Source organism: Crinia signifera, chromosome 8 (genome assembly GCF_055691185.1).
Source record: "Crinia signifera chromosome 8, ASM5569118v1, whole genome shotgun sequence".
In the NCBI taxonomy this organism is placed as follows: domain Eukaryota; kingdom Metazoa; phylum Chordata; class Amphibia; order Anura; family Myobatrachidae; genus Crinia; species Crinia signifera.
This window is the reverse complement of record NC_139224.1, coordinates 71,653,761-71,677,204: the sequence shown is the minus strand read 5'-3', so window position 1 is coordinate 71,677,204 and position 23,444 is coordinate 71,653,761. Positions and strand designations below refer to the sequence as shown.

General features: G+C 44.0%; 1 protein-coding gene across 1 annotated transcript in view; it reads right to left on the bottom strand.

Moving 5' to 3' along the window:
- Positions 1-23,444, bottom strand: part of LOC146026207 (L-selectin-like) — a 237,071-nt gene that overhangs the window by 120,435 nt on the left and 93,192 nt on the right. Inside the window, exons 5-6 of the mRNA XM_083156666.1 lie at positions 15,608-15,793; positions 2,573-2,680 (exon numbers count right to left, since the gene is read on the bottom strand). Of these exons, the coding sequence (XP_083012792.1) occupies positions 2,573-2,680; positions 15,608-15,793 (294 nt within the window). The remainder of the gene's footprint in view (positions 1-2,572; positions 2,681-15,607; positions 15,794-23,444) is intronic.

Here is a 23,444-nt window from a genome sequence, read left to right as displayed (position 1 = left end):
CCAGGGTTTCATGGTAAAAGATGCAGCTTTCTGCACCTTCTTCTGGTGGCGCCAGCTTTCTCAACGATACACACATGTAATTATACATTTTGCTCCCCCCCCTGGTTTTTGTTATCAACTTTTGGTTATTTGTAGGCTGGCATACCTCCTCTGTAGTGCTAGCATACATATTTTTAAGATCAGCACCTTCTCTAGTGTCTAAGACTTTATTACATGTTTGTTGCCTGGGGGTTACATGATCATTGCCAGGTGTTACATGCTATTACCAGGGGTTTTGTGCATATTGCCATGGGAGTTACATGCTCCTTGCCAGGTGTAATATGCTCCTTGGGATTATCTGCTCATTGCCCTGGGTTTCCATGCTTGTTGCCAAGGGAGTTACATGCTCATTGCCCAGGGGGTTATATGCTCATTGCTTAGGGAGTTATATGCTTTTTATGCCCAGGGGATTATATGCTCATTGTCCAGAGGTCACATGTTTGTTGTCCAGAGGTAGGCGCACAGTGTGCCAGTGCTCTTGAAATCTGCATTTATGAGTAGTGCTGGGCACGCTGAGCTCCCCTGACAGATTCTAGAGGTGAAATAGGACTTCTATCATCTGTTTATTCAAAGGCAGTGCCCATTTCCTTATTCCAACCTTAACTAAAATCTGGAATCTCTCTCTTGCTTCTGGTACTGTTCCTTATCTGCTCAAACATGCAGTGATTACTCACATTCTAAAAAAACCACAACACAATTCTGACCCTAGCTCTGTCTCTGACTACCGTCCTATCTCTCAGCTCCCATGCCTCTCCAAGCTACTTGAGAGACTTGTCTACTCTCGCCTCACACACTTTCTTAACTTTCACACCCTATTAGACCCACTTCAGTTAGGCTTTCGCTCTCAACACTCCACTGAGACAGCACTGACTAAAGTGGTGAATGATCTGGTAACTGCTAAGTCTAAAGGCCATTGCTCACTACTTATTCTTCTAGATATTTCTGCTGCATTTGATACTGTGGATCACACTCTTCTCTTACAAACACTACACTCCCTAGGTCTTAATGATACAACCCCAGAGTTGTCACCAGTGGTTTTGGGCTGAGTCTCTGAATGTCTATCTGCCATCTCATCTTGGATGTCTTCTTGCCAACTCAAACTTAATATTTCCAAAACAGAATTACTGATATTCCCGCCAACTAAGAACAGTTACCATCCTGACATCTCCATCGCTGTTGACAACTCGACAATCCACCCTACCCCACAAGCTCATTGCTTAGTGGTCATCCTCGACTCTGAACTGTCCTTTCTTCCCCACATTCAATCTGTCTCAAAATCATGTTACATGCATCTAAAAAACATATCCAAAATATGACCGTATCTCACACAATACACTACCAAATCTCTTATACATGCACTCATTATATCCCGCATTGATTATTGCAATAGTCTCCTAACTGGTCTTCCCAAGAACAGACTCTCGCCACTGCAATCCATTTTAAATGCTGCTGCTAGGTTGATCTTCCTTGCAAGATGCTCATCATCTGCTGATCCCCTCTGCCAGTCCCTTCATTGGTTGCCTGTATCTTACCGTATTCAATATAAAACACTTCTACTCGCATATATAGCTATTAATCATACTGCACCAGCTTATATCTCTTTACTTATCACAAAATATCTCCCATCTCGACCACTCCGCTCTGCACAAGATCTGCGTCTCTCTTCTGCACGGATCACTAGCTCCCATTCACTATTACAGGACTTTCATCCCATCTTATGGAATGCCCTTCCACGCATAATAAGACTCTCCACTAGGCTCCAAACTTTCAAGCGTTCCCTGAAAACTCACCTCTTCAGGCAAGTCTATCATAGTTAAGTTCTACACGCATAACCCTCTGAGGAACTTATGTATTATATAGCTTCCCTTCTGGACTTGTAACTTGGTGGGACTGCTATGCTATTACTGATGCCTGTCATTGTGTTTCCCTCATATATCCCTATAGATTGTAAGCTTGCAGCAGGGCCCTCTAACCTCCAAGTCTGTCTGTCGTTACCCAGTTTGTTTTATCACTGTCTACCATTGTAAAGCACAATGGAATCTGCTGCGCTATATAAGAAACTGTAAATAAATAAATAAACACACTCCACCCAAATTTAACTCTCTCTGAATATGTTACATCTGCTCCACCTGCTCGCTGAGCTGCACAGCGCATAGGCAGCCATCAGCTGTGCCACTGGTCACTGCAGCAGCCAGGTAGGTAACATTAAGCAGAGACAGTACAGTTATCAAATAGGGAGCACATACCCACCAAGCTGAACAGTGCCTGGGCAGCCATCAGCAGTGCCACAATCTTGTTATTTTAGAGAATTGTTATAGTTATGGGAGACCTTTATCTTATTTAGTAGATTTTATCAAGGACATTCTTGTTCCTGGGCACTTACTTCATTTTCAGATTTAACTAGCAGCACTACCTGCTGTACACCTGATTGCATATACAAATCAGTTTGTTTATGTGTTTCATTATTTTTAGTATTTCCATGGAAGTACAATAAGCAGTATAATAAGGAATAATGATGATAAGAAAGCCTCACCATGTTCACACTGAGATCCATAGAACCCTTCATCACAAGCACAAGTGTAATTATTGATAGTCTCAATGCATTCTCCATGACCACTGCAAGACATTTTTCCACATGATGCTAATGAAAAAAAAGAAAAACAGGTGGTTAAAATCATCTTCAGTTAATTTTGAGAGGATCCTTAATGTTTGTTTGGGGTGGACCCCACAGAAATCTCCCAAAAATGGGTATGTATTTTGGAGGGAAATCCCATAAATATTATTTGGAAAGTATTCCCTTAATAAAGACCCACACTTCTGAAGGTAATATAGTTTTGTAAGAAATGATGGCAAGAGATTCAAGCATGAGCAGATTGAGTACAGGCATCATTGGTTGTTTTCCTTGAAAACTTCTGTCCATTATGCCTGGTACACACCAGGACTACTATGGCCCGATTCTGTCAATTTAGATCCAATTCCGACCGGTTGTATGCAGATTGTATGTACTTTTGGGCTTTTTTGACATTTTTTTGATCCGATTCCGATCCGATGCGCGTACACGCCACTCGTTTGGTCGCATCTTTGGTCCTACGTGCTGCAGGTAGGATCCGTCAATCCCAGGCCGGCCGACCCTCAATCGCATGCAGATCGTGAGTGTTTTTTGCCGCCTTCCGTCGGCCGTCCGTCGGTGCGTCCGTCGTTTGATCCAGCCTATTTGAGTGGTATTTCCTACAAACTCCCCCGGCGCCATGTTTTTCCACATAGCAAACAGTGCTGGCGCAGCAGTTGGACTCTCCTTGTCTTATCTCCCAGAACAAGAACCTGGTATGTTTGCACTCCCAATGCTCTCCTATGCATGCCCACTGTTGCCACCAATGTATATAGTGTGTATAGAGCACTGGTTTGTCAACCGTGCACCTGACCATGTCACTGTTTGCTCGCGTGGGCCCCATGTGTGTATATATATATATATAACCATTGTCCACCATTGAAGTATTCAATGCACTCCTCTCTGCTAGGCCCCATTCACCTGTGTGTGTGTGTGTGTGTGTGTGTGTGTATATAGAACCATTGCCCACCATTGAAGTATTCCATGCACTCCTCTCTGCTAGGCCCCATTCACCTGTGTGTGTGTGTGTATATATAACCATTGCCCACCATTGAAGTATTCCATGCACTCCTCTCTGCTAGGCCCCATTCACGTGTGTGTGTGTGTGTGTGTATATATATATATATATATATATATATATATATATATATATATAAAACCATTGCCCACCATTGAAGTATTCCATGCACTCCTCTCTGCTAAGCCCCATTCACCTGTTTGTGTGAATAGCAATCTGCACAATAAAATGTATAGTGGTTTTCATGAAAGTTTATTAACATTTTAAAGACTTAAAACATATGAACAAGGTAAATTGGTAACTATAACTATAAAAATTTAAAATAAAACAAAACATGGCTATAACTATAATAACTAATGGTTTTATCTTTTTACAGTCCCAATGTCCAATGCAAAAGAACAGGAATTTTTGGAAGGGTTCATAGAGAAGTATCGTTCCCATGAATGCCTGTAGCGAACCAAGTCCAAGGAGTATTCGAATAAAATGAAAAGAAATCAAGCCTTGGAGGACTTGGCTCGGTACAGTCTCCCATTTCACACAGAGGCCAACGTAGAATGGGTGCGGAACGCATCCAGAATCTGCGGACGGTTTTCTTGAAAGAACACAAGAAGGTGGAGGCTGCAAAGAAGTCTGGTGCTGGAGTCGACGAGATGTATCAAACATCGCTCTGGTATTACGACAGGTTGACGTTCACCCTCAGCCAGGAGTCGATGAGGACAGGAGTAGTCCTGATGGTTGAACATGATAACCAAGAAGTCACGGCGCATGAGGAGGATAATTCGCAGTCTGCATTGGTGAGTCTACTTTTTTTTTAAACTCTTTATTTAGACAAATAGAGCCAGGTTAACAATATGCATATAGGAATTTGCATAGCTATACGCAGATAGCTCTTACATTTCAATACAACAATACAACAAAGGTACTGTCTAGTAAAGTAAGGGTGGGGGGGGAAGAAAAGAAAAAAGGGTGGAGGGGAGGGTCAGGTCTTGGATGAAAACAGTTAACAGGTGTGGGGTGGCTTCGTAGGTTCTGGGAGGTTCGGAAGCCACGATGTATAGTGTTCACGGAGATATACTATATGCGAGAATAGATGGGGGCTTTGTGTAAGGGGGTATGCAGATGGGAGGGCGTCCAGCAGCAGAGACTAGGGGAACTGGGGAGGATCCTAGGGTGGAACGTCAAAAGGGCGTCGACGGCTCCTGTGCTGGTTATGGCACGCAGTTGGGGGTGGGGAGGTTTGCTAGAGTTGAATTTTTGGGGGCAGTCGTGGAGATAATAGCTAATCTTTTCCATATTTGCTATATATCCGATATAGTTATTTAGTGCCTGTAGAGAGAGGGGAGAGGGTGCTTTCCAATTTTTTGCTATAAGGGATCTTGCAGCAGCTAGCACGTGAGAGAAGAGTTTGTTCATGTGAGGGTCTACATTCGGGAAGGGACGGGCTAGCAAAAAGGACCATGGGTCCAGGGCAACCACTATACCAGAGAGAGACCTCAACAGGTCCAGAACCTGGGACCAGAAGGTGACTATGACAGGGCAAGACCACCAAATGTGGATTAGTGTTCCTCTCCTCCCGCAGCCTCTCCAGCATACCGGGGTGGCCGAGGGAAAGATTTTAGATAATTTATCAGGGGTGTAATACCACCTATAATACAGTTTATAGGAGGTTTCTTGAATGCGTGTGAAGATTGAGCTCTTGGCGATAGCCTCTCTTACCTCACCCCAACACCCGTTGTCCGGGGGGGGGGCCGAGATCCCTCTCCCACTCCAGCTCGTGGCGGGTGCGCTCGGGGGCTGTAGTTTTTATCAGAATAGAGTATATTTGGGATATCGTCCCCCTTCTCGTCGGGTTCTCTTTACACTCTCTCTCGAAAGGGGTAGGGGTCTCATATGGTCTGTTATGGTAAAGTGAATTGATGAAATGGCGAATCTGAAAGTACTCATAAAAGAGGGGTGCCAGTGAAGGGAATTTAGATTTAAGGTCATGTATAATAAAGAAAAAGTATGTCCGTGTGTGATGCACCTGCTAGAACTCACACGAATAAAAAATAACTTTTATTAGTCATATTTAAGAAACAGCTTTTTCAAGGCCAACCAAAGCTGTTTGCAAAGCGTGCGCCGGCTAGCGGTGTCGCTCTCTGATCCTTACATTTACTAGGATGTATTTTGATTGATGTATTTTTATTTACAGGAAGCCCTATTAGATGCGCACTGACAGATAGTGTGAGGACAGCCTCACGCTTGCTACTGCGCAGCGGCAGTTACCTCTGAGTCGCTAGGTACCAGCTCACGGAGGAAGTTTTGTAGAAAATTGTTTCCCACCCATCTGACATTCACCACTTGTCTTTGGGGCAGAATATCACATTACTCCCATTACCCGCATTAAGGGTTTTGGAACACTTCCTCTATACAGCTTCAACATATTGTTATACACACGTGAACCAACCTATATAGTGACTCTGTCATTTGAGGTAAATTGCATTACCTGCTGTGACAGCTCAATATATGGTGTACATGTTATTTGTATATTGGTCTTTATACCATTAGAACCGATCGTGTACCGGTTATACTATCTTAATGGTATGCAGGACCTAGTGTTTCTCATTTACTGCTAAAAATTATTAAAATCTTTATTAAAAAAAAATTTCTTTGTCTGCCAACAAACTGCTGACACCCAGTGTCGACTTTTCACCTACTGTGTCCACGAACACCTGATAACTAGACTACCTGACTACTATATTAACCTCACTCTGCAGAGATGAAATTTGATTCATCCCCATGAGCGATTACCACAATATTATTACCACCAGTCTCCATACTATTCCCGTTTTCGGGTAATTGAGAGATTGAAAAATTGTGTCTATTTTCTGTTACTCCTAAAGGGGTTCCGAGTCAAATTACTATTGAGAGTTCACATCTTAGGCTGTCACTCCAAACTAGGCTTACTGGTGACAGGCGCATACCTATTTAGCGCTATATGAGTATCACCAGCCTGATAATAAATATTTGTTTGGAAGTCGACATCCCTATAAGTAACTACCTGCCTTGTCTATATCTATCAGGACTACAAATTGTGGCACACAGTATTTCAGGCAGAATATTACTCGCCATATATTTGGACATCGGTCAACCACCCACCTGCCATTCAATTACTGGATATATATCCATTATCTACCTGCCGTACGAGTACTGACACATAATGTCGACATGTCAGTTGATATATTCACCAGCCAATCTCTATATATGACTCCCGTTGTTGCGGGTAATTAAAGAGACTGAGCATTAATTCTCTGCTAGAATTTAGGAGATCAAGCTTTTCTGGCTATTTTAGGTGACTATTTTACTGTAAATCATCACTGATAATATACACCTCAGGTGGCCACCCATAACTAGGCTTACTGGTGACAAGCGCCTATATATATCCAGTGCGCAGAAATAATCACCAGCCTATATATATATTTGTTTGGGAAGGGACACACCTTAGGTGACGACATCTGTGTCGGCACATGCTGATATTGAGATATATAAGAGTCACCCCCTACTAGGCTTAACAGTGACAGGCGCCTATAGACCTAGTACACTGTGATTATTACTAGCCTGTATTTTTGTTCGGGAGGAGACATCCCTTTAACCTATGACATCCGTGTCGACATACTTATTGTGGTTAACAGCAGTCCAGGCAGACTCCAACACACCACTATTGAATACCTGAAACACTATTTGTCCTAAAACATGTCCTAAAAATTTTTTTAGGATTCTATTTTGTTTAGGATTACTCATCAGTGCGCTTCTATCTAGGGACTGTGGCCAACCACCCTATGACATAACACAGTGGCACTTTACCACACTATAAGGACAACACGGCCCCCCATTCCTGTATTTGAACTTTGGTATAGTTCTACCGTTTATGAGATCAGAGAGCCACCGTTTTTTAACACAGTGTGTATTTGTTGTATGTGTTTTTTTATATTTCGCTTTCTTAAATATGACTAATAAAAGTTATTTTTTATTCGTGTGAGTTCTAGCAGGTGCATCACACACGGACATACTTTTTCTTTATTATACATGTTCTAAATCTTTATGTCCAGTGGTAGCACACCTCCGACAACAATTGACATCTCTTCAGTCACTGTACCTACTGGGGGTCCACCCTTCTGCCTCTCATAGATGAGGATCCTGTGCGAATAGCCCAAGCTTTGTGTGTTAGATTTAAGGTCATCCAGGGAGGCTAGTGAATCCTTAACATAGAGGTCTGATACTAATTTGATGCCCACTCTAGACCATGATTTAAATTGTTTGGGAGAACAACCCGGTGGGAAGTCTGGATTATCCCATAGGGGAGTGATAGGGGAAGGGGGGGAAGAGAGGCCATACTTAGGGGAGGCGTGGTTCCAGAGAGTGAGGGAGAATCTAAGGGAGGAAGCAGGTTACGGATGGACTGTCTAGCTGTTTTTGCCAATCCCCACACTGAGGCGAGGGAGCGGATTCCCAGTGCCAAAGATTCTAAGTCTATCCATGCAAGAGATCCCAGTGGCGCAAATGAAGCAGCTATTTGGCTTAGGTGACATGCTAAGTAGTAGGACTTGATGTCAGGTAATCCTCGACCCCCCGACGATCTGGATAGTTTGAGTGTGTTGAAGGCTAGCCTTGGGGGTTTATCATTCCATATAAATCTGGATAAGGATGTTTGAATTTCCCGTAATACCTTCTCTGGGACTCGTATAGGAAGTGTCTGGAATAGGTATAGAAGCTGTGGCAGGATTGTCATTTTTGTGGTCACAATCCTACCCAGCCATGAGATAATATAGGTTCTCCAGAGTTTAAGGTCCTGATTGAGTTTATTTAGGAGACGGGGGTAATTTTCTGCATAGAGATGTTCATAGCGTGTGGTAATATATATGCCCAAATAATTAATTTTACGGGGTTGCCATTTAAAGTGGAATGTAAAAGCAAGAGATGACTTTAAATCACAGGGGATATGTAGAGACAAAGCTTCAGATTTAGAAAAGTTGATCTTATAGCCAGAGAGGTGGCCATAGTCATTTATAATATCATACAGTGCAGGTAGGGAAGATTAGGGATGTGTGAGTGTCAATAAGACATCGTCCGCAAAAAGCAAGATTTTAAAGTCATGGGACCCAACCTCTACCCCACGTATGTCGTCTGACCGTCGGATCATGGCCGCGAGAGGCTCAATCACCAGGGCAAACACGAGAGGGGATATTGGGCATCCTTGTCTCGTGCCGTTAGTTAGCGGAAATGGGTCAGAGAGGGTACCATTAGTCAAAACTCTCGCTGTTGGGGAGGAATATAGGGCTGATATTGCTGACAAAAATTCTGCTGTTATGCCGAAAGTTTGCAGGGTTTTAAATAAGAAAGGCCATGAGTTGCGATCGAACGCTTTCTCAGCGTCAAGGGCTAGGACGAGAGCGGGGGACTGTCTTTGATTTAGAATCTGAATAAGATCTATTGTGCGCCTAGTGTTATCCCTGGCCTGTCTTCCTGGTATGAAACCAACTTGATCATAGTGGACCAGATCAGGGAGAACACCATTCAGGCGAGTGGCTAGGATTTTGGCGTAGATCTTAATATCTACATTTAGCAGTGAAATTGGTCTATAGCTTGCACAGTCTTGGGGGTCCTTACCTTCTTTGTGAATGATAATTATTTTAGCCTCTAGCATAGATTTGGGGAACTGGGAGCCATGTAGTACAGCGTTAAATAAAGTCTTAAGGCGGGGCAGTAAGATGTGGGCAAATTTCTTATAGTAAGAAGCTGAAAAACCATCGGGGCCTGGAGCCTTTGACGGTTTCAGGGACTTCAAGACGTTAGCGATCTCGTCTTCGGAGATGTCTTTGTTTAATTGGAGGGACGCTTGTTCAGAGAGGCACGGGAGGTTGGCTTTCTGGAGAAATGTGTCAATCGCTTCATCGGTGTGTCTAATATCTGCTGTGTTCTTGTGCAGATTGTAGAGGTTAGAATAGAATGATTGAAATTCCTTATTTATAGTGTTGGGGGAGTAAGATATTTCTCCTGCCCTATTTTTAATGGCTAAGATATTATTACGTGAGCTTTTAGTTCTGAGTCTAGAGGCAAGGAGCTTGTCGGCTTTGTCTCCTTTTTCATAGAAGATCTGATTTAATTTCTGAAGTGATTTGGCTGTGCGTTCTGAAAGGAATGTAGAGAGATCTAATTTGGCCTTGTTTAATAATTCCAAAAGGGATGGGGATGGGGATAATTTGTGTTGCAATTCAAGGGAATGTAGTTTAGACGTTAGTGAGGTCAGGTGGGATTCAGTAAGTTTCCTGTGTCTAGAGGCCATACTAACGAGGTGCCCTCGTAGAACTGCTTTGTGAGCCTCCCATAAAGTCTGTGGTGATATATCAGGGGATTCATTAAGTTGGAAGTAGTCTAGTAGGTAGATCCTGATTTGGTCTGTGTATAGAGGGTTGTGTAGAAGCGAATCATTTATTCTCCAGGCAGTTGGGGGAGGGCGTGTAGCAATCAAAGCGAGTTCAGCAGTAATGGGATTATGATCCGACCATATCATAGGATGTATATCAGCTGAGGTGATTTTAAGCGAGAGATCTCTGCTTAGTAGGATCATATCTATCCTTGAGTAAGTTTTATGCATTGAAGAATAGTATGTATAATCCCTTGCTGAGGGGTCAATGAGTCTAAAGGAGTCAAAAAATAGATGTCGTTTAAGGAGAAAAAGTAAGGACCTAGAGCCAGGGGATAGAGATCTTGGTATAGGCTTGTCAGGGGCAGAGGAGCGATCTAGACTAATATCTAATACCTCGTTAAAGTCACCCGCCATAACTATGGCCCCTTGGGCGTATTTAGACAGTAGGGCATCGACTTTTTAAAAAAAATCATGCTTGATTTTGATTGGGGGCATAGACATTAACTAGCGTGCACAAGGTCTGGTTAATCTTCCCTACCAAAATAAGCCAGCGACCCTCTTTGTCTGCATATAGGTTGTCCTGAACAAATGTAAGGTGGGAGGCTAGTAGGATTGAGACCCCACGTTTCTTCTGGGAAGAATCACATGCTTGGAAGGTGAGGGGGTATAGTTTAGATTTTAGTTCTGGGTGTAGGGATTTTTTGAAATGAGTTTCTTGTAGAAATACAAGATCGCTCTTAGAGCGTTTAAGTGACATGTAGAGTTTAGTGCGTTTGGAGGGGCTGTTCAAACCTTTGACGTTTTGAGAGTATATTTTAAAGGTCATGGCTGAAGTTGTGGTTGACCGCCACGGATCCTCCTCTGGAATATCCCGCTGCAGCATTGGGTTAGGGGGGAGAGATAAACAGTGTGCACGTAGAAGCCAATACAACACAACATAGTATAAATGACCCTAAAACTGGGGAGAGGGGAGAAGGGGAAGAACCAAAAATAAACATCCAGGGGTAAAATGAGGACTAAGGGAAGTGGAAGACCAGGAAGAGAAGCTACTGTTCTGTTTTGCCGGTCAGGGGAAACTGAGGGGTAGTCACTACGTGACTGAGACCGGTCCTGGGCAGATAGCCCATCTAGGGGGGCAAGGCCTGGGCAGCCCAGGGGCATGGTGAACTGTTAGGCCAGAAAATCTAATTCTGGCCCGGAGCCATTAATAAGTAATAACATTTAACTAACTGGTGATGAAGCAATAATTTAGCTACAACTAAGCAATGTATATATAGTAGGCAAAAAATAACTGAACATAACTACTGACCAGCATTCCGACCAGTGTTTAACAGAAAGGCACTGTAGACGATAAACTCTAATGCTGGGGCAGTGTAACAAGACAGGCAACATACCAAATAGACTTTTATGTCTGCTCAACATTGTGTTACGTCCTTCTGGCAGTGTGAGATTGAAACACTCAGCCGTGGGTCGAAAGTTCAGGGTGGAGGTCCAGGAGAGGCAGATATCCCCGTGGAGGGGACTTGCGACCAATCACGGTTCAGGGATTTTCTAGGGGTACGTGCTGGTGCAGATGCACTGGAAGACTGACTATTGGGGGCGGTACCATTAGTTGGGGAGGGCGTAGACAGACCCATAGATGACAGGAGGCGTTGGGCTTCTTCCAGGGTCTTGGCGGGGAGAAATTTATTTTGATGCCATATTAGAATGCGGAATGGGAAGCCCCATCTGTACCGGATATTTTTTCCTCTTAGAAGTGTGGTTATGGGCTGGAATTCTTTGCGTTTGAGCAGGGTGGCAGGAGCAATATCTTGATAGAGTTGGAGAGAGTGGCCCTGGAACGTCACATTTGGCAGTTTTCGGGATTCCCTAAGGATATCTTCTTTAGCCTGAAAGTAGTGACAGCGTAATATGACGTCCCTGGGTTGGGAGGAGTCCTGTGAGCGAGGTCGAAGAGCTCTGTGGGCTCTGTCTAGGAGTAGGTGATCTTCTGGGGTAGAGGGGGATAGGTGTGTGAAGAGTTTTTTGAGGTAGTCATCTAGTTTAGAGGAATCTATTTCTTCGGGGATGCCTCTAATACGGAGGTTATTTCGACGCGCTCTGTTCTCCTGCTCTTCCTGGCGTTCCTGTATGGATTGCATTTCTTGTTTCAAGTTTTGAAGGTCCGCGGTAAGATCAGATTGGGCCGAAACGACATCATCTATCGTAGTCTTCAGGTGCCCTGTCCTTTCTCCAAGATCATTGAGATCTGTTTTGAGGGCATTAACTGCTTCGCGTACCTCAGCTTGGACTGCTTGGACAGAGCGTCTGGTCTCCTGCACCTCACGTAGTAGGGAGCGGAGGTCCCCTCTAGTGAGGGGAGAGTTGTCTGACTCATCTGAGTCCGATTGCTCATGGTTTGATGCAGTAGATCTTTTTTGTGATTTGTCTGCTGAGAATGCGAATCTTCTGATGCTCTGAGAGGAGTCTGAGTTCCCCTGTTTACGTTGGCCTTTAGGCATGGTTGGGATCGAGATGGGGGAGGTATGTGATGTCAGAATATAACAGTTGAGGGAGTGTCGGGATAGTAGTAGTAGAGCAGAGTGTTGATTATTACGTTATGCTGGGTAATATTGACAAGGCTCCAGGCCAATAGTGTATCCTCAGGGTGTCACATTGTGGGATAACATCTTCCCAGGAGCAGCCAGGCTGCAACCGCAGGTAATTACAATAAAAAGTTTGTGAAGGGTGACAGCGGCTGTATCCGTTAGGCGTGGGGAAGGTGTCCGGATTGAGCAGCCGAGGCTAGTATGCTTGTGCAGAGGTTAGCCTGATGTTGGGTATACATGCAGGGGTAGGAGTTAGCTTACTGTAGTTTTTCCCTGTGTACCCCTATAGCCCAGCTGGTGGGGTGCTGCGGGGGGAACGACCGGATGGGGCCCCTTGTGGCCGGGAATCCTCCACGCAGGCTGTAGGGATGAAGCACCGCCCGTGGGTTCACTGGGCCACTGCGATATAGTGGGGGTCCCAAGGACAGCGGGGCCACCCAGCTCAGCTCCGTGTCGGCCAGGTCCCAGAGGGAGAGGGGGGGACAGTAGATGCAGGGAGAGCAAAACACCCACAGTGTCCCAGGGTTGTGGAGGAAGCAAGGGGTGGGTGGGCTCAGAGGGGGGCGGCAGGCAAAGCACAAAGTTAGTGTTTTATGTAAGGAGGTTTAGAGCGATTACCTGGCCAGGGGGTACCAAGATGGCCGCCAGTCACAGGAGCCAGTCCGTCCCCACCGCACACAGTAGTCCACCAGATCCCAGGGGAGGCAGCCCCTCTAAGGTGTAGGGTCTGCTGGAGGTCCCCCAGGCAGGAGCAGCGCTGTAGCGTGGAGCCCAGGTGTCAGGAGCGCTCAACCAGCTGCGGCAGGGTGCTCCAAGATGGCCGCCGGGAGATGGTGCCGGGTCCCCGTCAGCCTCAAGCCACCTGCGTTCGCGGCCCCCAGGCACCGGAGAGGAGGAGGCGAGCGGGTCTCCGCTGGATCGGGAGACCTGCCGGTGAGTGTCTGGCTGTCGGAAGGTAGGCAGCTCCTCCCCCGGCGCCAGACGCACGGGCGACAGCCGCGGCCGGGGATGCCAGTTACTACAGCCCCCGGCTTAGGGAGGAAGGCAGGGCCGCAACCCGCCGGAGAGCTTAAAAGCACTTCTCGGCTCCGCAGCTCGAGCCCCCCTAGTCCCAAGCAGCACAGGGGCACTGTGGGCAGGGATCCAGAGAGGAGGATCGGAAAGTGGGCTTGTTATATGGCCCTGGCAGCGTGGGTAAGCAGGAGCCCATGGGAAGCACGTCTTGCCTCGTCAGTGTCCAGGCCACGCCCCTATTGGTGAGTCTACTTTGTTGGCTATCTAATTGATTACTCCTGCCAATCCACAGCCCCCTCCCCATTAAAGTAGGCCATATACTCTTCCCTCACCTGTTTGGCTCGTGAAGTGTTGTGTTGGGGTTTGCAAGGAGGATAACTGCACTACCTCCTCTGGCAGATCTTTTTCTTCTTGGAGTGCTGTGCCTGTAGCCCTTTGCTGTGTGGCTTTTCTGGGGAGCAAATTGTGCAGGACACAGCATGCCGTGACAACCCAGTCAATTTTGTCCACCCTCAAGACTATGGGACATTCCTTAACCAGTCTACGATGTAAAATCATCGATCACATCCCCAACTTAATACGGGGTGGGGATCACCAGAAAAAACTGTCTCAGTGTGAATCCAAATGGATTCACACTCTGAACACCATTGCCCCGAATGGACTAAATGAAAAATTCACTTGGAACATTTTTCTATAATATAATGTATTACCCTGAGCTTTCTATTCTGCTTCAATGTGTGATAATGTATAATTATGACTTATATGCATACATCGGAACAGGACATTCCAAAATTATATAGACATATCGCATATAGCAGACCAGCAATACACAGTAACACTAGCAGTGCAAAGACTAAAATGGGACAACATATGTGCCCTTGTCTTTGTGTGAGTAATGAACCATTCCTTTAAGGATATATGGACATATATACGCAATTAGCCAATTTCTAACTAAACTTCAGCAAGCTAACACTTTAGCGCGTCAATATAACTAAATCAAAATAGTCTTAATTAAAGTTAGTACAAACATACACATGGGCGGCATTTTGCTGCATTAAGTCCCCACAACATCCCTACGGCATCTCAACACTGTAATATGATATATTCATTTACTTCTTTTCACTTTATTCATATCGCTTTTAAATGATTTATCAGTATTTATGTCACGCACATGTATTGGATTCATTTTTATTCACCCTCTGTCACTCGCCAAAACACAGTCCGGTTTAAATACCGGCATCTTTGCACTAATTACCCGCAACACATAGGCGACTCCAACATCTACACATGTTGAGTTAGCTCAGCGCACACACACAGTTTGTTCTCATTTTGACACTGACAGCACGCTTTTGTTTATTTTTTGCACTAGATTGATTTTCACCCGGCTCATCGCTCTGACGGGAGGACACAGTGACATGGTGTCACCACTCCCCCATGGGGCGTGCCAGACCTGACGGAACAACCCGGAAGTGCGGGGTGTCCACGTCAAGCGTGAGTTAGACGCTGACTACACATGCAGCTATGGTAAGACTGTTTGATTATTGTCTGTACACCTCTTATTCTGCTTTTTTGGACCTGATGAAAAGACCCCAAGTGGTCTTGAAACGTTGTCCTTCCATTTGATGTACCACTAAAAATTTATTGTCACAAGTCCGTGGAGTGCCGCCTCTTAATCTCACCACCCTGCGGGGAGACACGGTGGGTGTTCTATGTTATATATATTTATATATAGTAATCCAAAATCTATTTCTGGCACCGGGGGCATGTTGTTACGTTTGGCATAGAGTGCCGGCAGACTTTGGATTGCTATATATATATATATATATATATATATATATATATATATATATATATATATATATATATATATATATATACACATACATACATACAAATTTACAATTTTTAAAAGTTCTGTGCATTAATTTCAGTACCTGAACAATGTGGAGTGTTGCTGCTCCATCTCCCAGATGATACACATTGGATTGTATCACTCCCGTAAAGAAGAAATCCTTCCAAGCATCCAAAATGGCAGATGGATTGAAAACTGAAGTTTCCCCACACATGAGAACAGTTCATGTACCCCTGATGCTGAGATGATAAATGTGGACATCGTACAACTGTAGTTGGATAAAATAAAGATATACAGTATTAGATGTAATATTTTGGTGTAGTTAAAATATTATCAAGTATGTCTTGGAAGCATTAAGGTGCCCATACAGAGTGAGATTTTTCCCGTGCATTTTGTACTTAATCGGATCGCACACGATCAAATCACATGCGATTTGGTTGCAATACGATCCAAGTACAGTAGAAAAAGTATGTGCAGCACATACTTTTTGTACTGTGCGATGACATGCCCACGGTAGCCTGCATCGCATCGCACGGTGCAATCGTGTTCACTTGTACTTGTGACTGTTCACTTGTAATCCTTTTAAATCTTTTAGCATAATTTATTTAATACCATCGACCATGGATTTCTGATTGTGTGCCTGAATAATTTCTGTGTGTTGGATGGCAAAGGCCTTAGCTGGTTCAAATCTTCACAAATCATCTGGTCAGAGAGTGTTTATTTTGTTCTGCTAGAGTATGCAGTACTCATCCTCACCAATACCACTGCCATGTGGTGTCCCATAGGCTTCTATACTATAGCCAATCTTTTTGCAGTACAGGTGAAACTCATAATTTGAATGCCATGCAAAAGTTCATTTATTTCAAGTAATTCAACCTAAAATGTGAAACTTATATATTATTTAGAATCATTACATGCAAAGTGAGATATTGCAAGCCTTTATTTGCTATAATTATGATGAATATGGCTTACAGTTTATGAAAACTCCACATCCAAAATCTCCGAAAACTTGAATATTGTAAAAAGGTTCAATACTGTAGACTCAAAATGTCACACTCTAATCAGCTAAATAATCCAAAACACCTGCAAAGGGTTCCTGAGCCTTTAAATAATCTCTCAGTATGGTTCAGTAGAATTCACGAAATCATGGGGAAGACTGCTGACCTGAAAACCATCAGTGACACTCTTCACAAGGAGGAAAGCCTCACACAAGGGAGGTTATTCTGGTTGGTGCGTAAATTTCCGAATTATTTCGGAGCAGGCCGCACGCCACGCTGTGCGGACATTGTAAGAAGAAACGCCCACAGGTCCTCCGCATTCGGACGGACTCGCTCTCTAAGAAGAGGGTGTGTTTACGGACGACATCCAAAGCTTGCGTGTGCGGTGGACACACACATATTCTGCACGGTCTTACAGCGTCTGAACGGACTGGAAGCTGGCCGTACGCACCGATGCAGTGTATTTCCGCAAAACTCACGACTATTATCTGAACTCATAAATCTGTCACATGACACACTTATGCAATTAGGCAACCTGTGTTTTGTAATGGTCCATTTAGGCTGCAATGGTTCCAATTGAAGCAATGACAAGAGTGTAATTAATGAGTAATGAGTAGAAGAATGGATTGTATTGTGTTCAACTGACATTGGTTCAGGTGCGGCCGTACTAATTGGGCGATCCGAATGCCTAGCGCATGACCGAGTGGTGTCCGCAAAGCAATACTTGCTTATGGAGACCGCTTATTTCCTGCCTTTTGGTTCGTTTGCAGTTGGTGTTCTATCCGAATGCACACCTACCAGAATTAGTGCACTCCCTCGTGTACGCCCATGTTTACACCCAGTTTAGCCCACTTTGAAACTACGCCCCTGTGTACTTCCGAATGACGCCCATATTACGCCCATATTTTCCGAGTGAATGCAGTGCACATTTCTGTACGGTATTAGTGAGAACGAGTACGGAGACCGTGCGTGGCACATGCGCATACCATTGCCTATGCATGCGCAGACGGCTAAAAAACGCCATCCTAAAGAATTCCGAAATTTACGCATCGACCAGAATAAGGCCCAATGAGTGGAAGGGAAAAGCATGAAAGAAAAAGGTGCACAAGCAGCAGGGATGATCTCAACCTGAAGAGGATTGTCAGGAAAAAGCCATTCAAAAGTGTGGGGGAGCTTCATAAGGAGTGGACTGAGGCTGAGCCACCACACACAGATGGATCCTGGACATGGGCTTCAAATGTCGTATTCCTCTTGTCAAGTCAATTCTGAACAACAAACAACATCAGAAAGGGTACTTGTGGAGTATCATGGCTCCCATCGTATGCCATATGTAGTGGCATACGATGGCATACGATGCGATACGATTTTTACTGATTTTTGAGCATTTTTGCTCAAAAATCGTATGCAATCGCATCGGATGCCATACGATGGCATCCGATGCGATGCAAAGTGATGGCGCCCGATTATGATTTTTGAGCATATTTGCTCAAAAATCGTATGCGATCGCACCGGATGCCATACGATGGCATCCGATGCGATGGCACCCGATTTTGCATTGAAATGCATCAGAATGCATTGAAATGTGTATTAAACTAGTGAAATGCCCCCAAATGCCATTTTTCATAGTGCACCACCCCCACTATCAACGTCAACCCGAAGCGTGGCGAGCGCAGCGAGCCCGCGAGGGGCGGCGGTACGCGTCCTACGACCTTTTCATACCCCCACTATCCACGTTGGCGTCGAGTTGAGAATAGAATAGTGTGGCAAGCGCAGCGAGCCACCGAGCCCTAAGCGTGGCAAGCGCAGCGAGCCCCGCGAGGGGACGCGGATACCTGTAAAGCCCGCGAGGGGACGCGTATAGCTGTGAAGGTATCCGCGTGCGCTCGCCACGCTTCAGGCTCGGTGGCTCGCTGCGCTCGCCACACTATTCTATTCTCAACTCCCTGCCGACGTGGATAGTGGGGGTATGAAAAGGTCGTAGGACGCGTACCGCTGCCCCTCGCGGGCACGCTGTGCTCGCCACGCTTTGGGTTGACGTTGATAGTGGGGGTGGTGCACTATGAAAAATGGCATTTGGGGGCATTTCACAAGTTTAATACACATTTCAATGCATTCTGATGCATTTCACACACAATACAAGATGCTTGAAGTCCAGTGTGGTTTCCACAGTCTGTTTTGATATGGGAAGCCATGTCATCTGCTGATGTTGGTCCACTGTGCTTTATTAAATACAGAGTCAAAGTAGCCATCTACCAGTACATTTTAGAGCACTTCATGCTTCCTTCAGCAGACAATCAGATGCTGACATAATTTTCCAGCAGGACTTGGCACCTGCTCACACTGCCAAAACCTGGTTCAATGAACATGGAATTACTGTGCTGGATTGGCCAGTAAACTCGCCTGACCTGAATCCCATAGGGAATCTATGGGGCATTGGCAAGAGAAAGATGAGAGACATGAGACCAAACAATGCAGAAGAGCTGAAGGCCGCAATTGAAGCATCCTGGTCCTCCATAACACCTCAGTAGTGCCACAGGCTGATAGCATCTATGCCACACTGCATTGAGGCAGTAATTCATGCAAAAGGGGCACAATCCATGTACTGAGTAGTAATACATGATTAGAATTTTTAGAGGGCCAACATTTCATTATTTAAATCCTTTTTTATTGATTTCATGTAAATTTTCTAATTTTCTGAGATTTTGGAATGGGGATTTCATAACCTGTAAACTGTAATCATTAAAATTATAACAAATAAAGACTTGAAATATCTCACTTTGCATGTATTGAGTCTACATAATTTCTTCGCTTCACCTTTTAAGTCGAATTACTGAAATAAATGAACTTTTGCACAATATTCAAATTTTTCGAGTTTCACCTGTATACATGCTACCACAGGGTGAAATAATCATATGGACCAGTCCTAGTTCCTATGGGGGAAATGGACATAGGGGACCCCCATATTTTTGAAAATAGCATCAAGCTCCACTAGCCAGGAAGGGAATGCCGCAGCAGGAGGCCACATTTTTAATACTCCCTGCACCCATAGCATTAACACCCCCCACCCCCATCTTACATTTTTCCAAAAGAAGCATATGGGCTCCACTTGAAAAAAAATATTTTGGCTGTGGCATTACCTCCCTGTTAGTGGAGCCTGGCACATTTAAAAATATGGGAGGCACCTACATCCTTCCTGTTCCATATTTTTGGAAAGAGGACTGGTCTAAGAGCCCAAGGCTGATTCCTTAAATAAAGGGGAACCCTACACAAATTTTTAGAACCAGCTGTTATGCTTAGGTCCCCCATTGTTATGCTTAGGAATCCATATTTTTTTTATATTTAACTCTTTCTTTAACTTTTACACAAAGAAGCACTGTACAGATCTGAAAGATCCGTGTGCATGTTCGGCAGTATGCAACTGCTGGCAAACACGTCAACCAAGTACAGATGTAGCACCACTCATCCAGTGCAGGGGCTGGCCAGACCACCCCCACTTGCGAGCGGACGCTACATCTGACTGGGATTAGTACATTCAGAACCAGAAGAGTTTAAAATCATCTGAAACAGTAATGTTAGTAAATTTACCATACATTATGCTAATTTGGTATATACAGACAAAGTTTACGTTTTCAAATAAAAATGTTTTCTTTATTTCAACAGTCCAACAGTGAAACATTCTGACATCTGGTCACACTTAAAAGAATTGCCCACAAACATATGTATTCTGATGTGCCGTTGCTGTAGCATGCAGAGCTCCATACTTCACAACTAAGGGTCCCCCCACAGAGGTGGATTTAGGCACCTGCCTAGGGCCTAGCAGGTCCCAAGAGGCCCCATAAATATAACCTGGCCAACTAAAATGTTCCTAGAGGAGTATTGAGGGACTAACATGTGATTTCATGACAGCACATAGACCTGCATGCTCTCAAAGTCCTGATGGTGTTCTGTGATAGCATAAAACATATTTGGACCCACAAAATGCTTTAATCCACTTGATGTAGGCAATCAGTTTACTTTAAATGTGACACAAGTATTAAGCCTACTTCCAAAAGACCTAAAATATGATTCAGATTTTTAGACTATGCCAAAATTCAAGGAGCTGAGCATTTATTGGTCGACTGTGCACACGCCAAGGTACTCTATCAATGCAATCTATAATCAGCATTAAAAATATATTGCTATGGATTGTTTGAGCAAGGAGGGTCCCAAACCAGTATCTTGCTTGCACCCCTGGTTCCCCAATGGAAGTGAATGGATAGCCGGTACATGAGTACTCACTATTATGCTTTTGAGCTATTATGAGTACCACAACATGCCCACAATGTGGCAACAACACAGACAAACACATATGTATATTGGTATAGTAAACATCAATAGCTTTATTGATAATGTCAAAATTAGCATCTCACACAGACTCTCTCAATACTTGGAGGGGGGAGCTGTTTGAAGGCCCTTGAAAACACTGCCTATGGTTTACTTACTCTACCCAAACAACCTGAAAGTGTACTCTGAAAAAGTGATTAGCACAGTCTCTGATGTTTAAGTGCTTGGTTTGTAAAACAATGCATGTTCTCTTTAGTATACTGTACAACATGAGAGTGATTGGGAGGGTCCAAGGACAATTCCATGATGTACCACAATATGAGTTTGCCAAGATTGTGTTTGTCTGACAGGCAGCATATAATAGACTCCTGCACTTACTCCAATGCGCTGCAGAGTGGGTGATTTTGGTTTACTTTTGGAAACCCCCCTCTAAAAATCCTGCGTTTGCCACTGCTGTGCCACATATATTTTATAACTCCAGAAAGATAATGGAGAACAAAAATATGGAGGCTCCAATAAGGAAAGAACAAGAACCACTTCCTCCTAGTGCTGAAGCTGCTGCCACTAGTCATGACATAGAACATTAAATGACATCAACCTCGTCTGCCAAGGCCGATGCCCATTGTCTTCGTAGAAGGCATGTAAATTCCAAAATTGCAAAGTTCCACAGCAACAGCAACAGCAGCAGCAGCATCTCTGAAACGCCAGCTCCTTCCAAGGCAGGCTACGCTGTGTATCACCAGTTTCAGAAAGATGCACAATGCCAAAAACCTCTTAGAGAAACTGAGGGAAATCATCTTGCAGTGGCTTACCCCACTTAGACTGTGATGGGGATTTGTGGTGTCGGACAACGCCAGTAACATTGTGCGGGCATTACATATGGGCAATTTCCAACATGTGCCATGTTTTGCCCACACAATAAATTTGGTGGTGCAGCATTTCCTAAAAAGTACCACACCATACTAGTTTTTACTAGAGAAATAGGCTTTTTTATAGGCTGATTTTAATGGAACCCTGCGCTAATCTAGATATTGCACCATATACTGAAATCACAAGTGCCAGACAAGGACTAAAAATGATGTATATAAATATAAATTTATTTAAATCATAAATGATACTGAGATAGATGGCCATTTTAATTACAACATAATAACAACCAATAAATGTAATATACCGTAAACATATATAGATATATAAAAATTAGTAATCAGCAATTATAATTAAATTCAAACTGATATTAATAACTTAAAATTAACTGGGTAATTAGACCTGGATTTAATTAATGTTCAGATTGCAATGCACACTACATTTTAGTACAGTCTGTTCTCCAAAAGGTACATAAATGAAAGTTCCTTGGCTTCCCAATTATCTAATATAATTCGGTACTTGTGTATTATCACGGCGCCCACTACGTTATTTGCGTAGTGGGCTATTCAGGGTAGTGAAATCGCATTGCATCGCATCGCATGTCATTATTGCATGCGATGCGATGCGATTTTCCTATGTAATGTATTCACTGCTCTGTCAGTGAATACATTACAGAAATCGGGTGCGATAAAAAAATCGCATCCCATCGCATCGCATGCCATTATTGTATGGCATGCGATGCAATGAGATATTGGTTCTGATTGGACATATAATAATGTCATTGAATGTGCTATACAATTAAATGACATATAGGGTGAGATTTAATAGGATGAGAGATTCAAAAAGTGAGAGATTTGGTAAGAAATCTCCAGGTTTTTTTTAAAGAGGCAATCATTTACACTGCAAAAATCAAACTGGTTTTGCAGTGTAAATGATTGCCGCTTTAAAAAAACTTGAGATTTCTTACCAAATCTCTCACATTCTGAATCTCTCATCCTATTAAATCTCACCCATAATGTCATTTTTAAAGGCCACCCCCCGCCCACTATCCACATCATCTAGAAGCGTGGCGAGCGCAGCGAGCCCCGCGTGGGGCGGCTGAACACATCCGTCTGACCTTTTCATACCTCCACTATCTACGTCGGCGTGGAGTTGAATTTATACAGTGTGGCGGGCGCAGCTCGCCACCGAGCCAGAAGCGCGGCGAGCCCCGCGAGGGGACACGTATTATGTTACATGTATTACGCGTGCTGGCTTGGTGGCTCGCTGCACTCGCCACACCATATTAATATCAACTCCATGCCGACGTGGATAATGGGGGTATGAATAGGTCGGGCGCTGCGCTCACCACGCTTCGGGATGACGTGGATAGTGGGGGGGGGGACTCACCACGCTTGGGGACACATTCACACCAGCAATATCATTCATCTGACACAGTAATGACAACACGTGTTAAAGAATAACTGTATGAATTTAGTGAAGATATAAGGATTAAATATCATAGAACAATTAATAGTATCAATAATGAAAAATAAAAATGGCAATGATAGGCCAATAACAATTATAGCAAAAACAACAGAAATTAAGAAGTCAATCCACTTTTGGTAGCAAAGTCAAGGCATGTAATATGCGTTCAAATGCGTTATCACCTGCCAAGCATTTTCGCCAAATTAATTCTTGCATATAAGAATCTAAGTGGTGGCGAGCAGTACCACGATGGTGCTTGTTCCT